Consider the following 22,122-nt stretch of genomic DNA (forward strand, 5'->3'; position numbering starts at 1 on the left):
ACTTGGTCTACAGTTATGTTTATCTTTCAGGCACACGAAGTTTGCTTTCAGCTGTACACAACGTTCTACAAAAACATGCAATCGGGCCGACTCTAGACTGAGTATTTTGTTTAACACATACATTTGTAAAGAGCAATGAATGCTGAAACAACTTACGTCCAGAAGACAACAGAGTAGTCAAAAGAAAAACGACAGCAGCCGAAATATTATAATATCGATTCACAAAAGAAATTAAAATACATTTATTTAAAGATTTATAGAAACATGTCTTGAAAATATTCATCGAATTCTTCTTCCCTGTTAAAAGAAAAAAGAAACCCCTAGTGAGTCGACGCAAGTATACGCAGCAGTAAATATAAAACTACTTAACATTATAATTCCTCAAAATAGGCATATTTCAGATAACAGCAATGGGTCTTTTTTAGACATTAAAGAAAATAGCTTATTTACACCTCATATAAATTTATAAAACCGACCCATTCTACAACACACACACACACACACACACACCCTTAAAGTGAATCGTTTTAGTCAGTTAAAACAGTTTGCTGATCTAAAGAGGTTGCTGGTTATTCAGTGGGTAAATTGAGGTGACACCGAAGAAATGTATCTGGCCTGACTAGGGGATTGGGGGAACAATCAGTACCAATCCAAACTGAAGACACAACATTGCCCCATGACAAGTCAATTCTCTTACCAGTGCAGGGTTTGATTTCGGGTAAGCGTTAGGGGGTTATGGATAGGGGACAAAGGTAGATGCACATTAATTAAATTACAAAACATAAAGGTCAAATGGTCAGTTTTGGCGGGAAATGGGTATCTCCTGCCCCTTTCCGGTTCACTGCAGTCATCCCTGAGGTTGACTGAGTTTACTTTTTTTCCACAACAAAGACTATCGACCTGAGAAAATGTTAAACAGACTACAAAAATCGATTAGATTTCACAGTCTTTCACAAACATTTGAACAGGCTTCAAGCAGTTTCCTGCCCATAGTAATAAGTTACTTACCTTCAGTAATGCTCGTTCTGGTGGATACTGAAACTAACTGCAGATTTCTTACCTTTAGACTATCCCCAGGCACCAGACTGAATCTGGAAGTTTTTTCAAAGGGGGTTCTGCGCACCGCTAGGTAGAACCTTGTGGCTCCATTTTGGCATTGTTCCGTCACTGAAGTAACAGAGCGCAGCCGCATTTAAACCCTGCATGGCAACATCAGTTTCTAGCTTGACTCTTTCCGCACTCCCTGATGTGGAGCATAAAACAACTGTTGCTACTAGTGTGTAGATCTCTAATTTGTGAACATTTTAGATGGTTGAGAAGAGGGTCCTCCACAGAAAGGGAATGAAGGAGGGCAGAGAGGAATCAGCGGTTTTGATAGAGTATCAACTAGAAGGAGCATTATTGAACGTAAGTAATTTGTTGCCTGAAGATACTTATAACTGCAGATTCCTCAAATTTAGAACAGATACCATAGTAGTAACTCGCAAAGGTGAATTGTCTGTGGAGAGGGCTCATACCAAAAGGTCCTGCAGGACCAAACAGGAGAAATGCCCTTCTTGTCAGACCTGTCAATGAAGACAGTAGTGCTTCGTGAAAGCGTGCACTAAAGCTCACGCTGCAGCTTGACAGATGCCAGGGACAAGCACCTTGTGTGCAAACACAGTGGTGGCAGCCTTGGTGGAATGGGTCCTCAGTCATTTCAAAGGCAGCTTTGTGGCCAGTGCAGAGTAGAACTAGTGCAGAGGATTATCCAGCTTTTCTGCACTGCCTTTCCTTTTTTGCCCCAGAGAAACCTAACTGAAAGCTAATGGTCCACCCAATGGTCTTTGTTGTGATTGACGTAAAAGCTCAATGCTCTTTTGGGGTCCAGCTAATGGAGTCTCTCCTCCTCTTTTGAGGGGTGAGAAGGAGCAAACAACGGTAGGAGGTGAGCTGTCCAATGTGAAGATGTGTGACCACTTGACAAGACTGCCCTGGTCCCCAGTACCAGTTTCTCCACCGGTGTAGGGTGGTTATACCAAGAAAGCCCAGAGGACACACATGTGAAGAGCTGATGTGATCCAAGTGAGGAAGACAGTCTTGAGTTTCAGAAGGCACAATGTGCAGCTGTACATTGGCTTTAAGTAGGGCACATGAGGAACCACAGGACCATGGTAAGATCCCACTGTAGCATTACAAATGGTTTGAGACGGAACATGTCAAACCTTTAAAAAACCTTATCACAAGAGGTGATTTAGACAAGGATGGTTGATCTGGCAAAAGCAAAAAGGACGAAAGGCCATCAGATAATCTTTACTAGAGCCCACAAAAAGACCTTCCTTGATGAAAGGACAAAACAAATAACAAAACATCTGAAAGTTTGACTTGTTAGTGGTCTCTGTTGCAGACTCCGAAACAGGATACAAATTTGTCCCAGTGCCCGCGTAAATTAACTTTGTAGAAGAATGTCTGGCAGTGAGAATGGCATTCACAATCTCAGGTGGTAGATCACATGCAGTCAGAAGCCTCTGCTTAATCTCCATGGATGAAGGTGTAGATTGCACATGTTGAGGTGCAGAACCCTGCCCTGCAGCTGCAATAAAAGATCATTCATGCCCAGAAAATCTAGTACTCTCCTGGACCAATACAGAGCCACTAGGATGAATTGGACCAGGTATTTCCTGATCTACTTAGGAACTCAGTAGAGGCAGAAAGGTGTAGAAGAGTCCCGCGCTTCACTCTAGCCTGAATGTGTCTCCTACAGCAAGCTTTCCTGGGAACTCCAACAAGCAAAAGTTGTGACACTGAGCATTCTCAGAGGTGGTGATAAGATCAAGCCATGGATCTCCCCACTGTCTGAAGATTCCCTGTGCCACCTTGGGATGCAACTGCCATTAGTGATCTACTTGACGTCACTTGCTCAGCTCATTCGCACTGGTATTTAAAGATCCCATCACGTAGTTCATGATCGGAGAGATGCTCTTATGTTCCAGTCAACTCCAAAGGCGTCTCTTAGCACAGGATCCAGGAGCCCACTCCGCCCTGCTTGTTGCAGTACCACATGACAGTGGTGTGGGTCCGTGAGAACTTGCACCAGCCTCCCTTTAATGGACGGTAGGAAGGCCTTGGGCACCAGGCAAATGGCTTGCAGATCCGACAGACTGATATTGAGCGGGGTTTCTACCAAGATCCAGAACCAGAACCCTCTGACCTCCACCTCCCCAACAGCAAAGAATGCATAACCACTGTTAGCTCTGACTGTGGCAGTAAGAGGGATCTGCTGCTGATTCAACTGCAATCGAACAGCTACCACAGCAGATCTTGTGCAGTCTCCTCCAAAACCTGGATGGAATCTGACAGATTTCTGTGGTGCCCACTAACACTTCAGGTTCCATTGCAAAGCCCGTATACACCACCAGGCGTAGTCAACAAGCAGGATACACAAGGCTAACTGGCCAGGAAGTCTCAGAACCACTCTCATCGAGACCCAGGACCAAGGCTTGAGGCTGAATTATTGTCCTGGCATTGTAGTCACAGAACAAAGGCCCTGAACTTCACCATATCCAAGACAGTTTGTATGAAAGGAGGCCCCTGTGAAATAGCCTGGTTCATTTTTGGGGCATGGATTGAGAACCCCAGAAATGTCAAGTGGTTCACCATTATCTGGAGGTGTTCGGCGATAAACTTTGGTGAGCCCGCCTTAAAAACAAGTCATCAAGGTAGTGGAAAACTGGTATTCCAAATGTCCAAAGGTGGGAGAGCAACCACCGCCACCATTTTCGTGAACACCCGATGGGTGTTGGTGAACATATACGTCATGCTGGTCTAAGGCCACCATCCATTGGCCTGGATACAGGGCAGACAGAACCTGTGCCAGTGTGAGCAATTTGACATTTTGGATCTGTCCTTTCCCAGAAAGGCATTTAGAAGGTGAAGATCTAAAATGGGACCTAGTCCTCCATCCTTCTTCGGCACAAGGAGTCAGCGGGAATAACAGTGTGTCCCTAAACTCCGGGTCTAGAACACACTCAATGGCCTCTTTGGAAAGTAGAGCTTGCACTTGTTACAGCAAGAAGGAAAGGTTCTTCCCGGAGAGCACTCTGATGTCAGAGGAGTAGGAGGTTGGTCGGAAAGGAATAGGAGGGTATTACCCTGCTCTGCGATCTGGAGTATTCGTATGTCGGGTGTGATGGATTTTTACTGTGAAAGAAAGTGTTAGTTCCCACCTGCCACTGGATGGGTATAAGTCACAAATTATAAACTAAAGCAGTTGGCAGCTGATGCCGTAGGGGTTAAGGGATGGGAACACTTGTGTCCCTGAGAACCTGCATGGTGCCTTCTTGGTCTCTGCACATGGACAGAAAAGGACTGGGGTGACTGCTATGTGGGCAGAGGGGCCCGGCGCTGAGAAGCCTCTTAAAGCCACGAAACCTGTGGGGAAACTTTCTGGCATGGGAGGAAAGATATAAAGAACACTCTATCTCTCCCTACAACATTCTAAGGCAGCTTATTTGCTAAATAGATGGGATCTATCAAAAGGCATATCCATAAGGGATGCCTGCACAACTCCTAAAAACCCTGTGGACTGCATCCACACATGGCAATGAAGCATCACACTTGCACTTGCACAATGTCTTGCCCTAAGCAATCTGTCATATCCAGGTGGAAAGCATGATATATTGATCCACATCCTGACCATTCTGCATGGTGTGAGCTAGGGACACCCTAACTATTGTGCATGGTTTGAGCTAGGGAGACCCTAACTTCTAGCAGAACCACTGCCAAGATCGTGCTGGCCATGCCCCTGAGGTCATGTGTATATATGTCTAGTTGGCAACTGCACTGATCAACCTCAAAGCGGGGCAAGCCAAACAGAACACTTGTTTTGTGAATGAATCAATTCTCTTTGACTACCTGTCCTGGTGGAAGGTGGGGTGTATGGAAAAAATTGGGGTTCGCCATGACAGAGGAAGTCTGGTCCCCCAAACTGTCTGGCATAGGATGCTGTGTGAGGAAATCATGATTGCCTAGCTTTTGTCTATGGCCATCTAGCCACCTGCATGTTCACCTGTGGGCAACAGCAAGGCTTAGACAAGGTATTCATCTGGGTATTACTTAGGGCTTTGTTGAATGGGAGAGAAGGCTCAGAGGAAGTAGGCCCAGCCGGCAGTACTTCCATAAGGACATTACTTTGATCCCAAACAGAAGACAGCTGTAAGTCCACGGTCACACAGCATGTCAAATTACGACAGCAAGGAGAACACTCTCTTCTGGTGGGAGCGCAATGGGAGACAACTACCTGTGCCAGAGGAATTATCATGCCCACTAGCCTACGGTCGTATATCTTTCCCAGCCTCGTCATTGTTATTTCCGGGCGGTAAACTCTGATCTGAATTGTAACCTAAAAGATGAGGGAGCCTCTGAGGATGGCTCCATGCTAGTGGAATTATGTTGTCAGACCCAGGCTGTTCAGGAAAAGGGTGCACTGGAGTGCAGTTGGAACGTAGCCTTGTCAGGGTCCAGATAGATTCACTCTGGGTTCAGAACCGGATCACACTTTGGCACCAGCGAATTTGGAATTGGTGTTGATTAAAGAAGGACCAAGGCAGGTTCCAGAGCAGGAGAGGAAGTTGGCGCCAGAGTCAGTAGCGGAACCTGAGGCAGATTCTAGGAACTCAGACGGAGCAGAGGATGGATCTGACAGTGGTAAGCCGACTGGAGACTCCTGCAGATCCTTAGGGCATGAAGGAGCACCAGAGGGAGCCGGAAGAGTGCCAAAGATACACAGAATGGCCTTCTTAAAGAAACTGACTTGCTACAGTGTCACCAATGGCCAGGGGACTTTCGATAAATTAAGATCAATTGTGAAATTGAGCCCTCAAGTGGGGATCAGAAGTAAGACCAACTGGCACCTTAACACCCTCACAGCTTCTTTTTTGATACAGAGTGGCAGGATGGGGTTGAGTTCTGCTACACATTCTTGTGTTTGATGGATGACACCTAAAAATGTCAACAGCGAAGAAGATCTGTCTCAACAAAGACAACATAGATAAATGTAAAGCCCTTTACAGGGTATCACATTTGAAAATATAACCAACACCCTAAAGCAACAAAGTACAAAAGCTGTGGATTGTGAAAATGAAAACATTAAGTGCAGAGAAGAAAAAACTCACCTGTTCAGTAACAAACAAATCTGTGTATACCCATATTCAGTTTAATGCACCAATGTTATATACCACATAAGGTACATTAGTGATATAAATATCAAGTTGCAAAGTTCAAGAGTCTCTCAACAAAAGTATATAGTGATAATATCCCAGGCCCACAGGAAACTGTAAAAATTGTGACAGTGAGGCAGCACATTTGTATTAAGTTACCAGAATGTGAAGGTATTTATGATAAAAAATATCAGGAAATTAGGAATCATTGGCTGTGCATAAATAATAAAGCTGGAAGCTTCCATTTCATAAGCATCAAAACTAAATCAAAAAGTAAATAGTAAATGATCCCTTATATAACACCACCATGAACTTCAAGATAAAATTATAATAGAGTGGAAACTAACTAAGTCTATATTTCGTAAAACTGACTGCTGCGTATTCAGTATACTCATTACACTGAGACTTACACAAGCAAGGTCTGTGACTTCTTTCATTGTTTGGCGATGCACAGCTTTGCTTCACGGTGTTGAATCCCCCTTGGGTGCCCGAGGGCACACTCATTACACAACTTGGATTCATGCCCTGAGCCCAGACACCAGTGGCATACCTCATGTGGGCCCTTTTGCAACATCTTTTCTGAAAGTGACGACATGGTTTGAACCTTGTAGTTTTAGGAAGGGACATTGTTTCCTTGCACACTGGGTTTGAATTGGAGATCACTGAAAACTGATGATAAGGGAAGAAGAGCTATGGATCCACATTTGAAGGCAAGAAAAGAATGGAACTGAAGTCAGTGCACAGTCGTGGTGGTGCTTTTATGCGGCTCTGCTCTGTCACTTTTAGTGCTTGACGAAGCTAATGGGGAGCCACACAGTGACTCCTACCGTCTAGTCTGGCTCCCGATGATATTCTAGAGGTGAGGAATCTAAAGGTGAGGAATCTGCGTTTAGAGGTATCCATCAGAAAGCTACATATTTTCAAATTAATACTACTGAAAACCTCATGGACCAATTTACAGCAAATCAGACAAAGTACATAGGAGAAAGTGAGCTGAAAGATAACATTTTCTCAAGCTATTGTAAAAATGTGCACAATTAGTTAAGTGGAGAAATCAATTCTGGTGTCTTCAATAAATTAAACTGAGATTCTAGAAGTGGCCAAGAGGCAGGTGCTAATGTGACAACTTACCTTGTTTTTTCGTCAGTTTCTTGGAGAGGTCCCTTCCAAAAGTCAGCTTCCGAGGGACCTTCCTGATCTTCACTAAGCTCATCTTCTGCAAAAAAAAATATAAAAGCACATACAAAAAACCTTCAGTTCCAAAAGGCATTAATGTCAATTAATGATTAACTATTCAAAACCTGTGCATCAACTATCTTTTTAAAAATCTATTACTGGACACTGTAAAACATGTTAGGTTGAACTCTCTCAGCTTTGGACTACAAATACATCTTGACTGAAATATATTAAATACTGTATCATATTATCATGACCATTCTTGTGTGACCAATCCTCTTTAGTACTTAGCATACTTCATAGCATTTCCTCTTATAAGTTGTGCCACTGACATTTGTAAGAACCATGCCACCACTGACTATATTTCGTAACCTAGACTCTCAATTAAAACCTCCCACATTTCTACAAGAGTTGATCCTGTAAGTCACAATAGGGCACCCTTTATAGCGTGATTCCCTTGTTTGCTTGACTCGATATTTCCTGCCAGTCTCCTTTCATTTTCTAATTGGTTATTGTTGAACATAGCACTTTCTGCACTGTCATCCCCAAATGTTTTGTCTTCCTCCTTCCCCTTTTGCTGAATATTTTTTTGTTGGCTTCTGGACTCTGGGAACTTTGCCAGTGCTAACTAGAGCTAAAGTGCATGTCCTGTCTGCTTAAAACATGGCAACATTGGCAACATTTGGGATACTTAATTTAATTATAAGTTCCTAGTAAAGCGCACCACATATGCCCAGAGCCTGAAAATTAAGTGCCACTAGTGGGACTGAAGCACTGATTGTGCCACCTACTAAAGTAGCCCCTTAACCAAATCTCTGTCCTGCTACTGCAGAGACTGTGTATGCAGTTTTAAACTTTCATGTCGAAATTATCCCTCTTGCCAGGCCCACACCATCCTTTTTAATACACATAAGTTACCCCCGAGGTATGCCACAGACATCCTAAGGGGAGTGTGCAGTGTATTTAAAACGTAGGACATGCACTTTTAAGTTTTACATGCCCTAGTAGTGAAAAAGAATGAGATTTTCTCTACTGCAAGGCCTAGCTCGCCCATAGGATAACACGGGGTTTGTCTTATTTCATTTTATAAGTATAATATCCAATTGGGAAGGGATGAGACCTCCATGTTCGGTGTATCTGAAAACACAATTTAAAATCACAGCTTATGGGTAAGTCGAATTTTAAATTGTAATTTTGAAAATGCCACTTTTAGAAAGTTGTCTCTTCTAACTTTAACCATCTAATGCTACTGCCGTCTCTGAATACAAGTCTGGGTGGGTGACAGCTGGGCTCTTGTGCATTCCCTCCAGACAGCCAAACACAAAGGGAGCTTAGGCGTGACCAATGGACCATCAACATCCTGATGGCTCATCTTAGGCAGGATGGGAAGGAGGAGCTGACACACTTGAATGGGCTGTGTCCTGATCCCACAAAAAGGGCTGCATAGTCTGGAGCCAGGGCAGGGACTCTGTGAACCTTCAAAGGCCTCTCTTTTGAGTCTCCCCCCCTCTTAAAAACCACCACTGGATATAAGAACTGGACCTCAGGCACCTCAGCAGACTTATGGACCTGTGGATACTCTGCAAGAAAGAAGGATTGCTGTGCTGCTGAAAGGACCGTCACTCTGCTGGACTGTGCTGGAAGAAATGGATTCTGCTGTGCTACTCAGGCCCGCTTGCACCGGAACTGTGGTGCTAGCCTGAAGAATCAGCGAGAGCCGTCGCAAATTTGTCTCTTCGCACAGCAAGCATCGACGCTCACGACCACAAGGCTCCAGTCTGCAATGCTTGGCTGATTCTTTGCACCTACGGACCACTGCCACAGACGCTCTCCGTGCTCCCAGCGAACTTGTTTCTCACGAACTGGACTCTTGGATCAACTCTTGAGAAGGTAAAACTTCAGCAGGACTTGTCTGGGGCTGAATCAAACCTTCACACTATCGTGGTCGGCCTGAACTTTTGGATTTAACCCAGTCTAGTGTGACCAGATATTTCCTGTTGGTGCTTTATGCTTTAAGCACTAAAGTGCATTGTAATGTTTAAAAATTCATATCTCTACTTCTATTCATTGGGTTTCTATGATTGTGGTCTTGTTTTGTCCATAAAATTAAGCTCTATTTGTCTAACCTGGTGTGGAGTATTTTTGTGGTGTTTTCACTGTGTAAGTGTTTGAAGTGCTGTACAAATCCTTTAAACATTGCCTCTTATGTTAGGCCCGTCTGCTCTATGCCAAACTACAAGGAGGTGAGTACTGGCTAATTTAGGGTGCGTTTGTAAATTACCCTGACTAGGACTATGGTTCCTGCTTGGACAGGGTGCATACCTCTGCCAACCAGAAACCCAATTTCCATAAATTATCTTGCCATTTTTCCCAACTGACTGATCTTACTTCCAAATCCTAGTCCTTGTGCTGATAATGATTCTCTATTTCCTATGGGTCAAAACGCCACTGACGTCTATAACAATAGGAACTAATTGATTTTGAACTATTGCGGTACCTGGCATCCTGAGACCCCAAACATTCAAAAACACTATTGTTCCATTATTTTTATGTACTATACAGGGAGTGCAGAATTATTAGGCAAATGAGTATTTTGACCACATCATCCTCTTTATGCATGTTGTCTTACTCCAAGCTGTATAGGCTCGAAAGCCTACTACCAATTAAGCATATTAGGTGATGTGCATCTCTGTAATGAGAAGGGGTGTGGTCTAATGACATCAACACCCTATATCAGGTGTGCATAATTATTAGGCAACTTCCTTTCCTTTGGCAAAATGGGTCAAAAGAAGGACTTGACAGGCTCAGAAAAGTCAAAAATAGTGAGATATCTTGCAGAGGGATGCAGCACTCTTAAAATTGCAAAGCTTCTGAAGCGTGATCATCGAACAATCAAGCGTTTCATTCAAAATAGTCAACAGGGTCGCAAGAAGCATGTGGAAAAACCAAGGCGCAAAATAACTGCCCATGAACTGAGAAAAGTCAAGCGTGCAGCTGCCACGATGCCACTTGCCACCAGTTTGGCCATATTTCAGAGCTGCAACATCACTGGAGTGCCCAAAAGCACAAGGTGTGCAATACTCAGAGACATGGCCAAGGTAAGAAAGGCTGAAAGACGACCACCACTGAACAAGACACACAAGCTGAAACGTCAAGACTGGGCCAAGAACTATCTCAAGACTGATTTTTCTAAGGTTTTATGGACTGATGAAATGAGAGTGAGTCTTGATGGGCCAGATGGATGGGCCTGTGGCTGGATTGGTAAAGGGCAGAGAGCTCCAGTCCGACTCAGACGCCAGCAAGGTGGAGGTGGAGTACTGGTTTGGGCTGGTATCATCAAAGATGAGCTTGTGGGGCCTTTTCGGGTTGAGGATGGAGTCAAGCTCAACTCCCAGTCCTACTGCCAGTTCCTGGAAGACACCTTCTTCAAGCAGTGGTACAGGAAGAAGTCTGCATCCTTCAAGAAAAACATGATTTTCATGCAGGACAATGCTCCATCACACGCGTCCAAGTACTCCACAGCGTGGCTGGCAAGAAAGGGTATAAAAGAAGGAAATCTAATGACATGGCCTCCTTGTTCACCTGATCTGAACCCCATTGAGAACCTGTGGTCCATCATCAAATGTGAGATTTACAAGGAGGGAAAACAGTACACCTCTCTGAACAGTGTCTGGGAGGCTGTGGTTGCTGCTGCACGCAATGTTGATGGTGAACAGATCAAAACACTGACAGAATCCATGGATGGCAGGCTTTTGAGTGTCCTTGCAAAGAAAGGTGGCTATATTGGTCACTGATTTGTTTTTGTTTTGTTTTTGAATGTCAGAAATGTATATTTGTGAATGTTGAGATGTTATATTGGTTTCACTGGTAATAATAAATAATTGAAATGGGTATATATTTTTTTTTGTTAAGTTGCCTAATAATTATGCACAGTAATAGTCACCTGCACACACAGATATCCCCCTAACATAGCTAAAACTAAAAACAAACTAAAGACTACTTCCAAAAATATTCAGCTTTGATATTAATGAGTTTTTTGGGTTCATTGAGAACATGGTTGTTGTTCAATAATAATATTAATCCTCAAAAATACAACTTGCCTAATAATTCTGCACTCCCTGTACTCACTGCTGTACTGCACTATGTTGTTCACTCACAGTGTGGTCACTGGACCACTGAACACTTCTTACCGAGTAGTGAATGGATGTATGAAAAGTCTACAAGTTTCTTTATTCCTCATTTATTGTTATCTTGGAACACTGACACCTCGTCTGGACTGGTTGATTAAATATTGATTAACTTTCATTATTAAATTAAGCACACCACAGGGAACCAATTGTTCATCTTGCAATTATATGACTCTGGTTCTAGGTGTTTTTCTTTGGGCAGCAAATGTATTTAGAAACTAAAAATCGTTATAAAGCACCTATGAAACTTCATGTTAAAAAAGTTGTTGTGCAATAGATCTAAAAAACACAGTTAAATCACTTTGGATCTCCCCGATTTTTTAAGCTGAAGTGGTTCCATGGACTAACAACTACAGCTTTTCACCATATAAAGATACGTTTCAACTTCTCTTTCCGCACTTAGCAACGTCTCATAAATCTTTTTCCAGTACAACCCAAATTAACTTATCAAAGCCTTGCACAATGCATTTGACCAATATAGGCCTAGTAAAAAGGGTATCTCCAAAAAGAAACCCAATACAATATGAACAGAAGTATGTGCACCATGGCCTATGCCCAAGTAAGAATTCCTATAACCTGTACACAATCTAAATACTTCTTGCCACAAATTGCACTCCCAGCAGACAAGATCACTGCTTCAACCCTGTCAAACAGAGCAAACCGAGGACAGACGTGAGGCTCAGGAAATAATTTGAAAAACACTCCTTTGTTGCGTTAATGAACAAGGTATTTTCCATGATCAGTTCTCCTGTTTTTAAAAGGGCTCATTACTTTGTTAACAACGACCTACCACTGAAAAAGAAACTCTAATGAGAGTGAAATGGACTGTTGGCTTAAACAAACAGAACCCTAACTGTCACCCTCCACTGAGGAAAAACCTCAAGCCAACTGGAAGCTTTTATTTTCCTACATAAAACAGTTAAAGCACTAGATTTCCAGTAAAAATAAATGTGATATACAGGTAGCCCTTTTAGAATCTCTTGCACAATACATTAATACTACAATCTAGTGATTAACTAATAGTAACCTAAGTTAAGCCAGCCGACCCAACACTACATATATGCCCATGTTTGCCTAGAAAAGACAAAGTTGCTTCTTTACCAACTATCTTGACCTCATTAGTGGAGGAAGTGCAGCTGATTAAAAAACAGTTATCATCGCAAACAATCAACTACAATGTGTGGCAGAAGTACACCACATCCCAAACTCCTTCAATGAAGCCAAACTTGTCGCTCTCGACTCTCCATCACTAGGCAACTCAAATCTCAAAAGCATTGACATAAACCTAAGAGAGGGAAGTGACACCTCCCCTGCTCCTCCAGAGATATCAAAAAAAGGAAAGAAGCTAGAGAAATTAAATAAGAAGCTGGAAAAAGAAACAAACTTTAAACAGCTGAAAGCAAGTCAAGTAACATTTTATTCAATATTCAATACAAACCAAAAAACTCAACAAGGAACTAAAGTCAGTACACTCTAACAACTTTGGAGCCAAATTAACTGTTCCCCAAGTACACTTAAATCTACCCTTCTGTCAAGTCCTACCAGCACCTAAAATGAGATAAGAGGCAGCCCACAGTCTTCTCGTCCGCCCCCTGAAGTCCGGTCAAAAATTCATCAAACTAAGTAGTCCACTGCATCTAGATAGGATCACAAAGAAAAATGCTCTGCTGCAGATCTCTAAAAAAAAAGTTACTATCTTGCACCACTGACTCGGCCCACCCCAGCAAATGCTTTATCGACAGCACAAGCAAAGGTACAAGCAAACACCCCCCACTTCCTCAATATTTTCTCTTTACAGTCGCATCACAATGATCATTACCTCGAAGGTTCAATCAAAGCCCCCGTGCCCACAACCACCATTTTCCAACCAGAATACATAACAAGAAATAGGGTGGATATTTTGAACAGAAGCAACACTGAATAACTTTCAGCTGCTCACAAGGACTTAAGACATCCTACCTCTAGTCACATTTTAGCTATCCAGTTCTGACCGTCTGCCAGCCCAGCAAACAATGAAGTCACAGTAGCACATAGGCTTGTGAAGAGATTGCTAAGTATATCATATCAAGACATGAATACCTCTCAGAATGGGGAATTGCCGTAGCTGAAGATACACCTGAACATTACCCAGCAGTCTTAAGTCTCTCCCCAAAGAACATATTAGCAACAAGCAGTTATCACATACCACATAAGTCATCTATAGCAGAAATGCAATCAGCCCTGAACAAATGACTTTCCCCAACAACCTGTCACTTACAAATACCAGTGATTACAAAAGAAGCCTACTCGGTAGGTTTACTAAAATCCCTGAGACTGACAACCACCAGGTCGATTGGGGCTTGTTAGAAGACGTGTTGAACACAGAATGCAAGAGATGAAATACTATCCTATCCCACTCCTCCACCTACTGTGCTCACCCACTAATGAATTAACCCTTGAAGCATCTTTATTCGTCTTGGAAAATGGAGGGGGGGGGGTTGAACAAAATAATGCAAGACTTAGAAGCAACCTCCTTTTTACTCTACCTCAATGTAATCTGTATGCAGGAAATATGGATGCAGACATCACAGTCAATACCCACCTACACATCGAATATTATACCCAGGCACTGAAGTCAAACATGATTCAGGAGGTTTAGTCATTTATAGAACGACCACCAAAAAACGTCAAAATAAACAGAATCAAGATGGTAAAATTAATTGCTGTTACAAATCTGATTTAAAATTAGACTAGGGACAGCAGTTAACACCTCTGCTATTAATCAATCTATATTTACTGCTTTCATCCAAAGAAAAGACAAACCGTCAAAAACATCACCACCACTTTAACGGATTTGAAACTTACATTCAAAGACTGTAATTGGATCATCACAGGATATTTCATTTCAAAATGTTACCTTCACGATAATGAGGGGAACTCCCCACCATAAGGAAAACACCTTTGGAAGATCCGACTGGAAAAGTTAAGCCACCAGAGAAAGGACACGGTTGAAGAATCACTTCTATCCTTTCTGGACAGTCTGAGTGTTCACCCCTTAAATGGCCAATTTCATAGATCAGCATTTGTGGATTACACTTTTGCATCAGGGAAGCTATTTACTATATCACAAAGTTCTCTATCACGAAACAATATAAAAGCGATCACTTTTCTCTGTCATAAGTGCAAACCTCAAACTGGAAGGGATATCCACAGTTTGCTGAATCAGGGCCTGCAAAACTATAAAGAGAGTAAGTTGGAGCTTGAAAGCCGAACAGTTGTAGGATAACTGGATGCTTCATTTCACACTGGCTAGGCTCACAACAGCTACAGACATAAGAACAGCCTAGAACAACTCCAACAATTACTGCAGAACACTGTCCAAGCATAAAAAAGGTACAAGATCTGCGCAGCTCTTATGAAATACCAATCTGGGAAGCCAAAAAAACACCACAAAGGATTATAAAGATAGTCTTGATTTCTTTATTGCCTGTTCACATAAAAAGGGAAATTTTGACAGCTGATCAATCAGAAAGCTCAAATATTAGATCCAACCACAAGGCAATAATGTCGTACATGATGCCTTGAACCACTATATTGTTACCTTCTACCGAGGTTCCCTGTCCAGAGAAGGAAGGCTTATCAGCAACAAAGTAGATCCCTTCCTTCACACAGTGGAATGCAGGCCCCAACAAGTAAAAGAAATCATCATGGAAAAAAGGCTGATGAAGCGCCCGACCTGTATGGCCTACCAGTCATCCTGCAGAAACACAGTAAAGAACTCTAGATTTTAGCTGTCCACGTCCAATCTTCATACTGCGTGGCTTGAATGACAATCCTGGACTCATGGCATGGTTCAGTATTACAACTGATTTACAAGAGGGGTATTACATCAGAATAAACTTGGTCTATGCAATGGTGAAGCTAAGATTTTCGCTGCCCTTCTGCTGGAAGACCAGGATTCCTGGGTGTATACATCCAATTTATCCCCCTTCAGTCAATCAGGATTCAGTCTATAAATGAGCACAATTGACAACTTGGTCCTCCTCATCATGCTGATTGACAAATCAAAATGTACCCCTATATACTTGCCTTGGTTGATTTCAGTGCAGCTTCTGAAGCAACAGTGTAAACCTATGACAAACTAGAAAATCCATGAACATCTTCTTTGCGCCACCCAACTTCTTTATTCATCTACTTGGGTGAGGGTCAAAGTAGGGGATTACCTCTCTCTTTCTTCAAAGATCTAGACAACAGCCGGCCTGAAAGCAAGGATATGTATTACCCCCCTTGCTATTTAACATGCATATCACTGACCTCTGCCACCAACTGGATGCAGTTGAGACACACCCACCTAAAATAGGCTCTTAACCTCTTGTACCAAGTCAACGGCGTCCTACTAAATCACATAGATGTGGGGCTACTAAATGCCCTAGCACAACACTGTGAGGCAAATTACATACGGTTAACTACGATCAAACCAAAACTGTGGTCTTTAATAGCAGGCTGGGCTTATGTCTTGATAAGAACCTGATAGAAAATCTTCTGAAACACAATTACCTTGGAATATGGTTCGATACCAGAGGAGGTTACTGACAACAGGAAGATGTATTAAAACCAAAGGTATCATCAATATGCTTTGCTTTCAACACTTTACTAAAAAACAAAGTCCCCTGCACCTTCCCACTCCACTCCACGTACTTAGGAGTTCTGAAGACCAAATTAATTTCCACACTGATGTACAGCCTAGAAAACCTTCCCAAGAATGATGAGCCAAATTTGAAAAATCGCTCAATGTAACATCTATGGGCAGCTCTTCGAACTCACTAAGAATTCCTCTCAGGCCCAAAACCGAATTCATTTTGATTTCATTGACCAACAATTGGCCTTGAAAGTGTCTTTCTTCAAGTACTGCCTTAAATTAAAGAGAGTCGAAGAAACTTCCTTAACAGCACTCATTTGGTCAGAAATGACCCACGAATGGAGTGTATAACAAAATCGGTGATGTCTCTATTTCACCTCCGCACTTGAGGCATTACAGGCGTGGGCTTTCTGGGAATCCACGTCATCATTTTTTGTATTTGAAAGGACAATAAATAAAAACATGAATAATTTATAGTTTCAAAACGACAAATTAGCATTGCAAAGGAAAAGTCACTCTTGGCTAGTCATCAACACCTACGTGGAGCTCTATCCACAAAAATGTTTGGGAGACTCTTATTCAGTTCTCTACAAACGTAAATGAATACGGTACTGTTCTGGTCATATTCCCACTCTAGATTTTCTCCTTTAATGGTCACAACTACCGATTACCGGGTGTGCAGACTTAGCAATTTAAAACAGATACACTGATGCACATCATCTATATTTGTCCAACCTTTATTTTCGAATCGAAGAAATGGCTATGCTAATTTTTTACCTGCATGAAATTCCCACTTGCTGCCACTTTGTACTCATTTAGATGTATTTAATGTACGACAAGTGCAAAAAGACTTTTAACAACCGCATATTAACATCCACAGTCTTTGTTGACTGGTGACCTTTCTCCTTTTCTGACACCTTTACTGACTCAGTGCAATACACTTTTGAATCCACCCACTCTATCACAAAGGGAACATTTTTTTCATGTGCAGGGTATTTTCACCTTGATCTGACTATCTGTGCTCTCGAATACTCTTCTAAAGATTGTTCAAAATGCACTTTACGTACTGACTACATTGATAATAAACAGAACTTTTTAATCCTATCACCACTTGGCCTCACGCCACAGAACCTACTTGCGCTGCTGCTTTTTTGAGATACTAACTGAAGAAAATCATTTTGAGATTCCTTATGTTTTTAGTGATAACATTGCCTATTTTAACTGCATGAACTTAAGGTTTTAATTAACAGAAATAAAATATGACTTGATGTAAACATCCACAAAATGCTAAGGGATGGTCCTAAAACATGACAAATAGTCCACTGAGCTTGTTATTGAAGGGAGTCAACCAAACAAGCCAAAGGCTGAAGAGGTATGTATTTCCAAAAGCCTCTTGCTGTATGGATATGGGCGTATATTGTGTGCTGTGGGGTGTGTGATGCTAACAAATGGTCATCAACAAACAGCTACAACTGTTTATAGCCATATCTAAAACGTTCATTGTAAGTTGTATCAGTATTCAAAAAGGCATACAATCTTTGTTACAGCTATCTCAGCCTCTACAGACTTTACAAATCAAATTATGTGACTTGTGTTTTTTTACGTTGAGAGTGTAGATCATAACTTCACTCAGTGGACTGCAAATGATAGCCTAGTGGCGCTTTCTCTCATTTAGAGAGAAACACTTTGCTACTACATTTCATGATAGGTGTAATAGAAAAATGCCATACTCCTTGAACAGAACCCACGGGATTCTGCGCGTACCACACTGCAGAAGATCACTAGATGATAAATGGGGTAAACAAGCAAATCGATTCGACTTTTTGACCTTAGAGCAGATGAAAAAGAAAGAAATAAGCCCAGGCACGCTACGGGTAGAAAGCGCTATATAAGTAAAATGTCACTTACCCAGTGTACATCTGTTCGTGGCATTAGTCGCTGCAGATTCACATGTTGTGCATAGCCCGCCATCTGGTGTTGGGTCGGAGTGTTACAAGTTGTTTTTCTTCGTAGAAGTCTTTCGAGTCACGAGACCGAGGGACTCCTCCTCCTTTGCTTCCATTGCGCATGGGCGTCGACTCCATCTTAGATTGTTTTCCCCGCAGAGGGTGAGGTAGGAGTTGTGTTAGTAATAGTGCCCATGCAATGGAATGAATAAGTATGTACCAATTAAGGTTTAAGTAATATATTTACAAATGTACAAATGTTGAAGATAACTTCCAAACTTCTACAGGCTCCCGGGGAGGCGGGTGGGCACATGTGAATCTGCAGCGACTAATGCCACGAACAGATGTACACTGGGTAAGTGACATTTTCCGTTCGATGGCATGTGTAGCTGCAGATACACATGTTTTGCATAGACTAGTAAGCAGTTATCTCCCCAAAAGCGGTGGCTCAGCCTGTAGGAGTGGAAGTAGTCTGAAATAAAGTCCTTAGTACGGCTTGACCTACTGTGGCTTGTTGTGCGGATAGCACGTCCACACAGTAGTGCTTAGTAAATGTGTGAGGTGTAGACCATGTGGCTGCCTTACATATCTCGTGCATTGGAATATTCCCGAAGAAGGCCATGGTAGCGCCTTTCTTTCTGGTTGAGTGTGCCCTTGGTGTAATGGGCAGCTCTCTCTTTGCTTTAAGGTAGCAGATTTGGATGCACTTAACTATCCATCTGGCTATACCCTGTTTTGATATTGGGTTTCCTGTATGAGGTTTTTGAAATGCAATAAACAGTTGTTTTGTTTTTCTGATTTCTTTTGTTCTGTCAATGTAGTACATTAGTGCTCTTCTGATGTCTAATGTATGTAGTGCCCTTTCAGCTACAGAATCTGGCTGTGGGAAGAACACTGGTAGTTCTACCGTTTGATTTAAGTGGAACAGTGAAATAACCTTTGGTAGAAATTTAGGGTTGGTTCTTAGGACTACCTTATTTTTGTGTATTTGGATAAAAGGTTCTTGTATTGTAAACGCCTGAATTTCACTTACTCTTCTTAGAGATGTGATGGCAATGAGAAATGCAACCTTCCAGGTTAAGAATTGTATTTCGCAAGAATGCATGGGTTCAAAAGGTGGACCCATGAGTCTTGTTAAAACGATGTTGAGATTCCATGAAGGAACAGGTGGTGTCCTTGGTGGTATAATTCTTTTCAGGCCTTCCATAAACGCTTTAATGACAGGTATCCTAAATAGAGAAGTTGAATAGGTAATCTGCATGTATGCAGATATTGCTGCGAGGTGTATCTTAATGGAAGAGAAGGCCAGATTTGATTTTTGTAAGTGTAGTAAGTAACCCACTACATCTTTTGGAGATGCGTGTAATGGTTGAACTTGATTATTATGGCAGTAGCAAACAAACCTTTTCCATTTGCTTGCATAGCAGTGTCTAGTGGATGGTCTTCTAGCTTGTTTTATGACTTCCATACATTCTTGGGTGAGGTCTAAATGTCCGAACTCTAGGATCTCAGGAGCCAGATTGCTAGATTCAGCGATGCTGGGTTTGGATGTCTGATCTGTTGTTTGTGTTGTGTTAACAGATCTGGCCTGTTGGGTAACTTGACATGGGGTACTACTGACAGGTCTAGTAGTGTTGTGTACCAAGGTTGTCTTGCCCATGTTGGTGCTATTAGTATAAGTTTGAGTTTGTTTTGACTCAATTTGTTTACTAGATATGGAAGGAGAGGGAGAGGGGGAAAAGCGTACGCAAATATCCCTGACCAGTTCATCCATAGAGCATTGCCTTGGGACTGCCTGTGTGGGTACCTGGATGCGAAGTTTTGGCATTTTGCGTTTTCCTTTGTTGCAAATAGGTCTATTTGAGGTGTTCCCCAAATCTTGAAGTAAGTGTTTAGGATTTGGGGGTGAATCTCCCATTCGTGGACCTGCTGGTGATCTCAAGAGAGATTGTCTGCTAATTGATTCTGGATTCCTGGAATAAACTGTGCTATTAGGCGAATGTGGTTGTGAATTGCCCATTGCCATATCTTTTGTGCCAGGAGGCACAGCTGTGTCGAGTGTGTTCCCCCCTGTTTGTTCAGATAATACATTGTTGTCATGTTGTCTGTTTTGACAAGAATGTATTTGTGAGTTATGATGGGCTGAAATGCTTTTAACGCTAGAAATACTGCTAACAATTCGAGGTGATTTATATGCAGCTTTGTTTGATGTACGTCCCATTGTCCTTGGATGCTGTGTTGATTGAGGTGTGCTCCCCACCCTGTCATGGAAGCATCTGTTGTTATCACGTATTGTGGCACTGGGTCTTGGAAAGGCCGCCCTTTGTTTAAATTTATACTGTTCCACCATAGAAGCGAGATGTATGTTTGGCGGTCTATCAACACCAGATCTAGGAGGTAACCCTGTGCGTGTGACCATTGTGATGCTAGGCACTGATGTAAGGGCCTCATGTGCAGTCTTGCGTTTGGGACAATGGCTATGCATGAGGACATCATGCCTAGGAGCTTTAATACTATCTTTGCCTGTATTTTTTGTGTTGGATACATGGCTTGTATAACCTTGTGAAAATTTTGAACCCTTTGTGGACTTGGAGTGGCTAGTCCCTTTGTTGTGTTGATTGTGGCTCCTAAGTATTGCTGTGTTTTGCACGGCAGAATGTGTGATTTTGCATAGTTGATGGAGAAACCGAGTTTGTAGAGGGTTTGTATGACATAATCTGTGTGGTGTGAACACTTTGTTAGGGAGTTGGTCTTGATTAGCCAATCGTCTAGGTACGGGAATACGTGTATTTGCTGCCTTCTGATGTGTGCGGCAACTACTGCTAGGCATTTTGTAAATACTCTTGGTGCGGTCGTTATACCGAACGGTAACACTTTGAATTGGTAATGTATTCCCTTGAATACGAACCTTAGGTATTTCCTGTGCAAAGGATGTATCGGTATGTGGAAATACGCGTCCTTTAGATCTAAGGTTGTCATGTAGTCTTGTTGCTTTAGCAGTGGTAACACGTCTTGTAGCGTGACCATGTGAAAGTGTTCTGATTTGATGTAGGTGTTTAGTGTTCTGAGATCTAGGATTGGTCTCAGTGTTTTGTCCTTTTTTGGTATTAGGAAGTACAGTGACTAAACTCCTGAGTTTAGTTGTGTACATGGTACCAATTCTATTGCGTCCTTTTGCAGTAATGCTTGGACTTCTAGTTCCAGAAGGTCTAAATGCTGTTTTGACATATTTAGTGGTTTTGGTGGGACATTTGGAGGGAGTTGGAGAAATTCTATGCAATAACCATGTTGGATAATTGCTAAGACCCAAGTGTCTGTTGTTATCTCCTCCCAAGATTGGTAAAATTGACTTAGTCTTCCCCCCACTGGTGTTGTGTGGAGGGGTTGAGTGACTTGTGAGTCACTGTTTGGTTGTAGGGGTTTTTGAGCTTTGAAATTTTCCCCGGTTTCTAGGGAATTGTCCTCCCCTCTACTGGCCCCGAAAGCCTCCCCTTTGGTACTGTCCCTGGTAGGTGGACGGTGTTGAATGTGAGGTGCTGGCTTGTGTGGCCTGACCCCGAAACCCCCCTCTGAAGGTTGTTTTGCGGAAGGTTCCGAAAGTGCCTCTGCCCTGCGGGGAATAGAGTGCGCCCATGGCCTTGGCTGTGTCAGTGTCCTTTTTCAGCTTCTCAATTGCCGTGTCCACTTCGGGTCCGAACAATTGTTTTTCATTGAACGGCATATTGAGCACTGCTTGCTGAATTTCCGGTTTAAAGCCAGATGTGCGCAACCATGCGTGCCTTCTTATGGTCACTGCGGTGTTTATTGTTCTTGCAGCTGTGTCCGCTGCATCCATAGAGGAGCGTATTTGGTTATTGGAGATGTTTTGTCCCTCCTCAACCACTTGTTTTGCCCGTTTTTGAAATTCTTTGGGTAGATGCTCGATGAGATGCTGCATCTCGTCCCAATGGGCTCTGTCATATCGCGCTAGGAGCGCCTGAGAGTTTGCGATGCGCCAC

The 22,122-nt window shown here is 42.5% G+C and overlaps 1 protein-coding gene across 2 annotated transcripts in view; it reads right to left on the reverse strand.

Moving 5' to 3' along the window:
• Positions 1–206: 206 nt before the first annotated feature.
• The window catches only part of LOC138300449 (protein FRA10AC1), a 195,491-nt gene continuing 173,575 nt past the window's right edge, over positions 207–22,122 (reverse strand). For both annotated transcript variants that reach the window (XM_069239842.1, XM_069239843.1), the window contains exons 14-15: positions 7,329–7,413; positions 207–297 (exon numbers count right to left, since the gene is read on the reverse strand). In XM_069239842.1, coding sequence (XP_069095943.1) covers positions 255–297; positions 7,329–7,413 — 128 coding nt within the window. In that variant the 3' untranslated portion in view covers positions 207–254. The remainder of the gene's footprint in view (positions 298–7,328; positions 7,414–22,122) is intronic.

This window comes from Pleurodeles waltl, chromosome 6 (genome assembly GCF_031143425.1).
Source record: "Pleurodeles waltl isolate 20211129_DDA chromosome 6, aPleWal1.hap1.20221129, whole genome shotgun sequence".
Taxonomy (NCBI): domain Eukaryota; kingdom Metazoa; phylum Chordata; class Amphibia; order Caudata; family Salamandridae; genus Pleurodeles; species Pleurodeles waltl.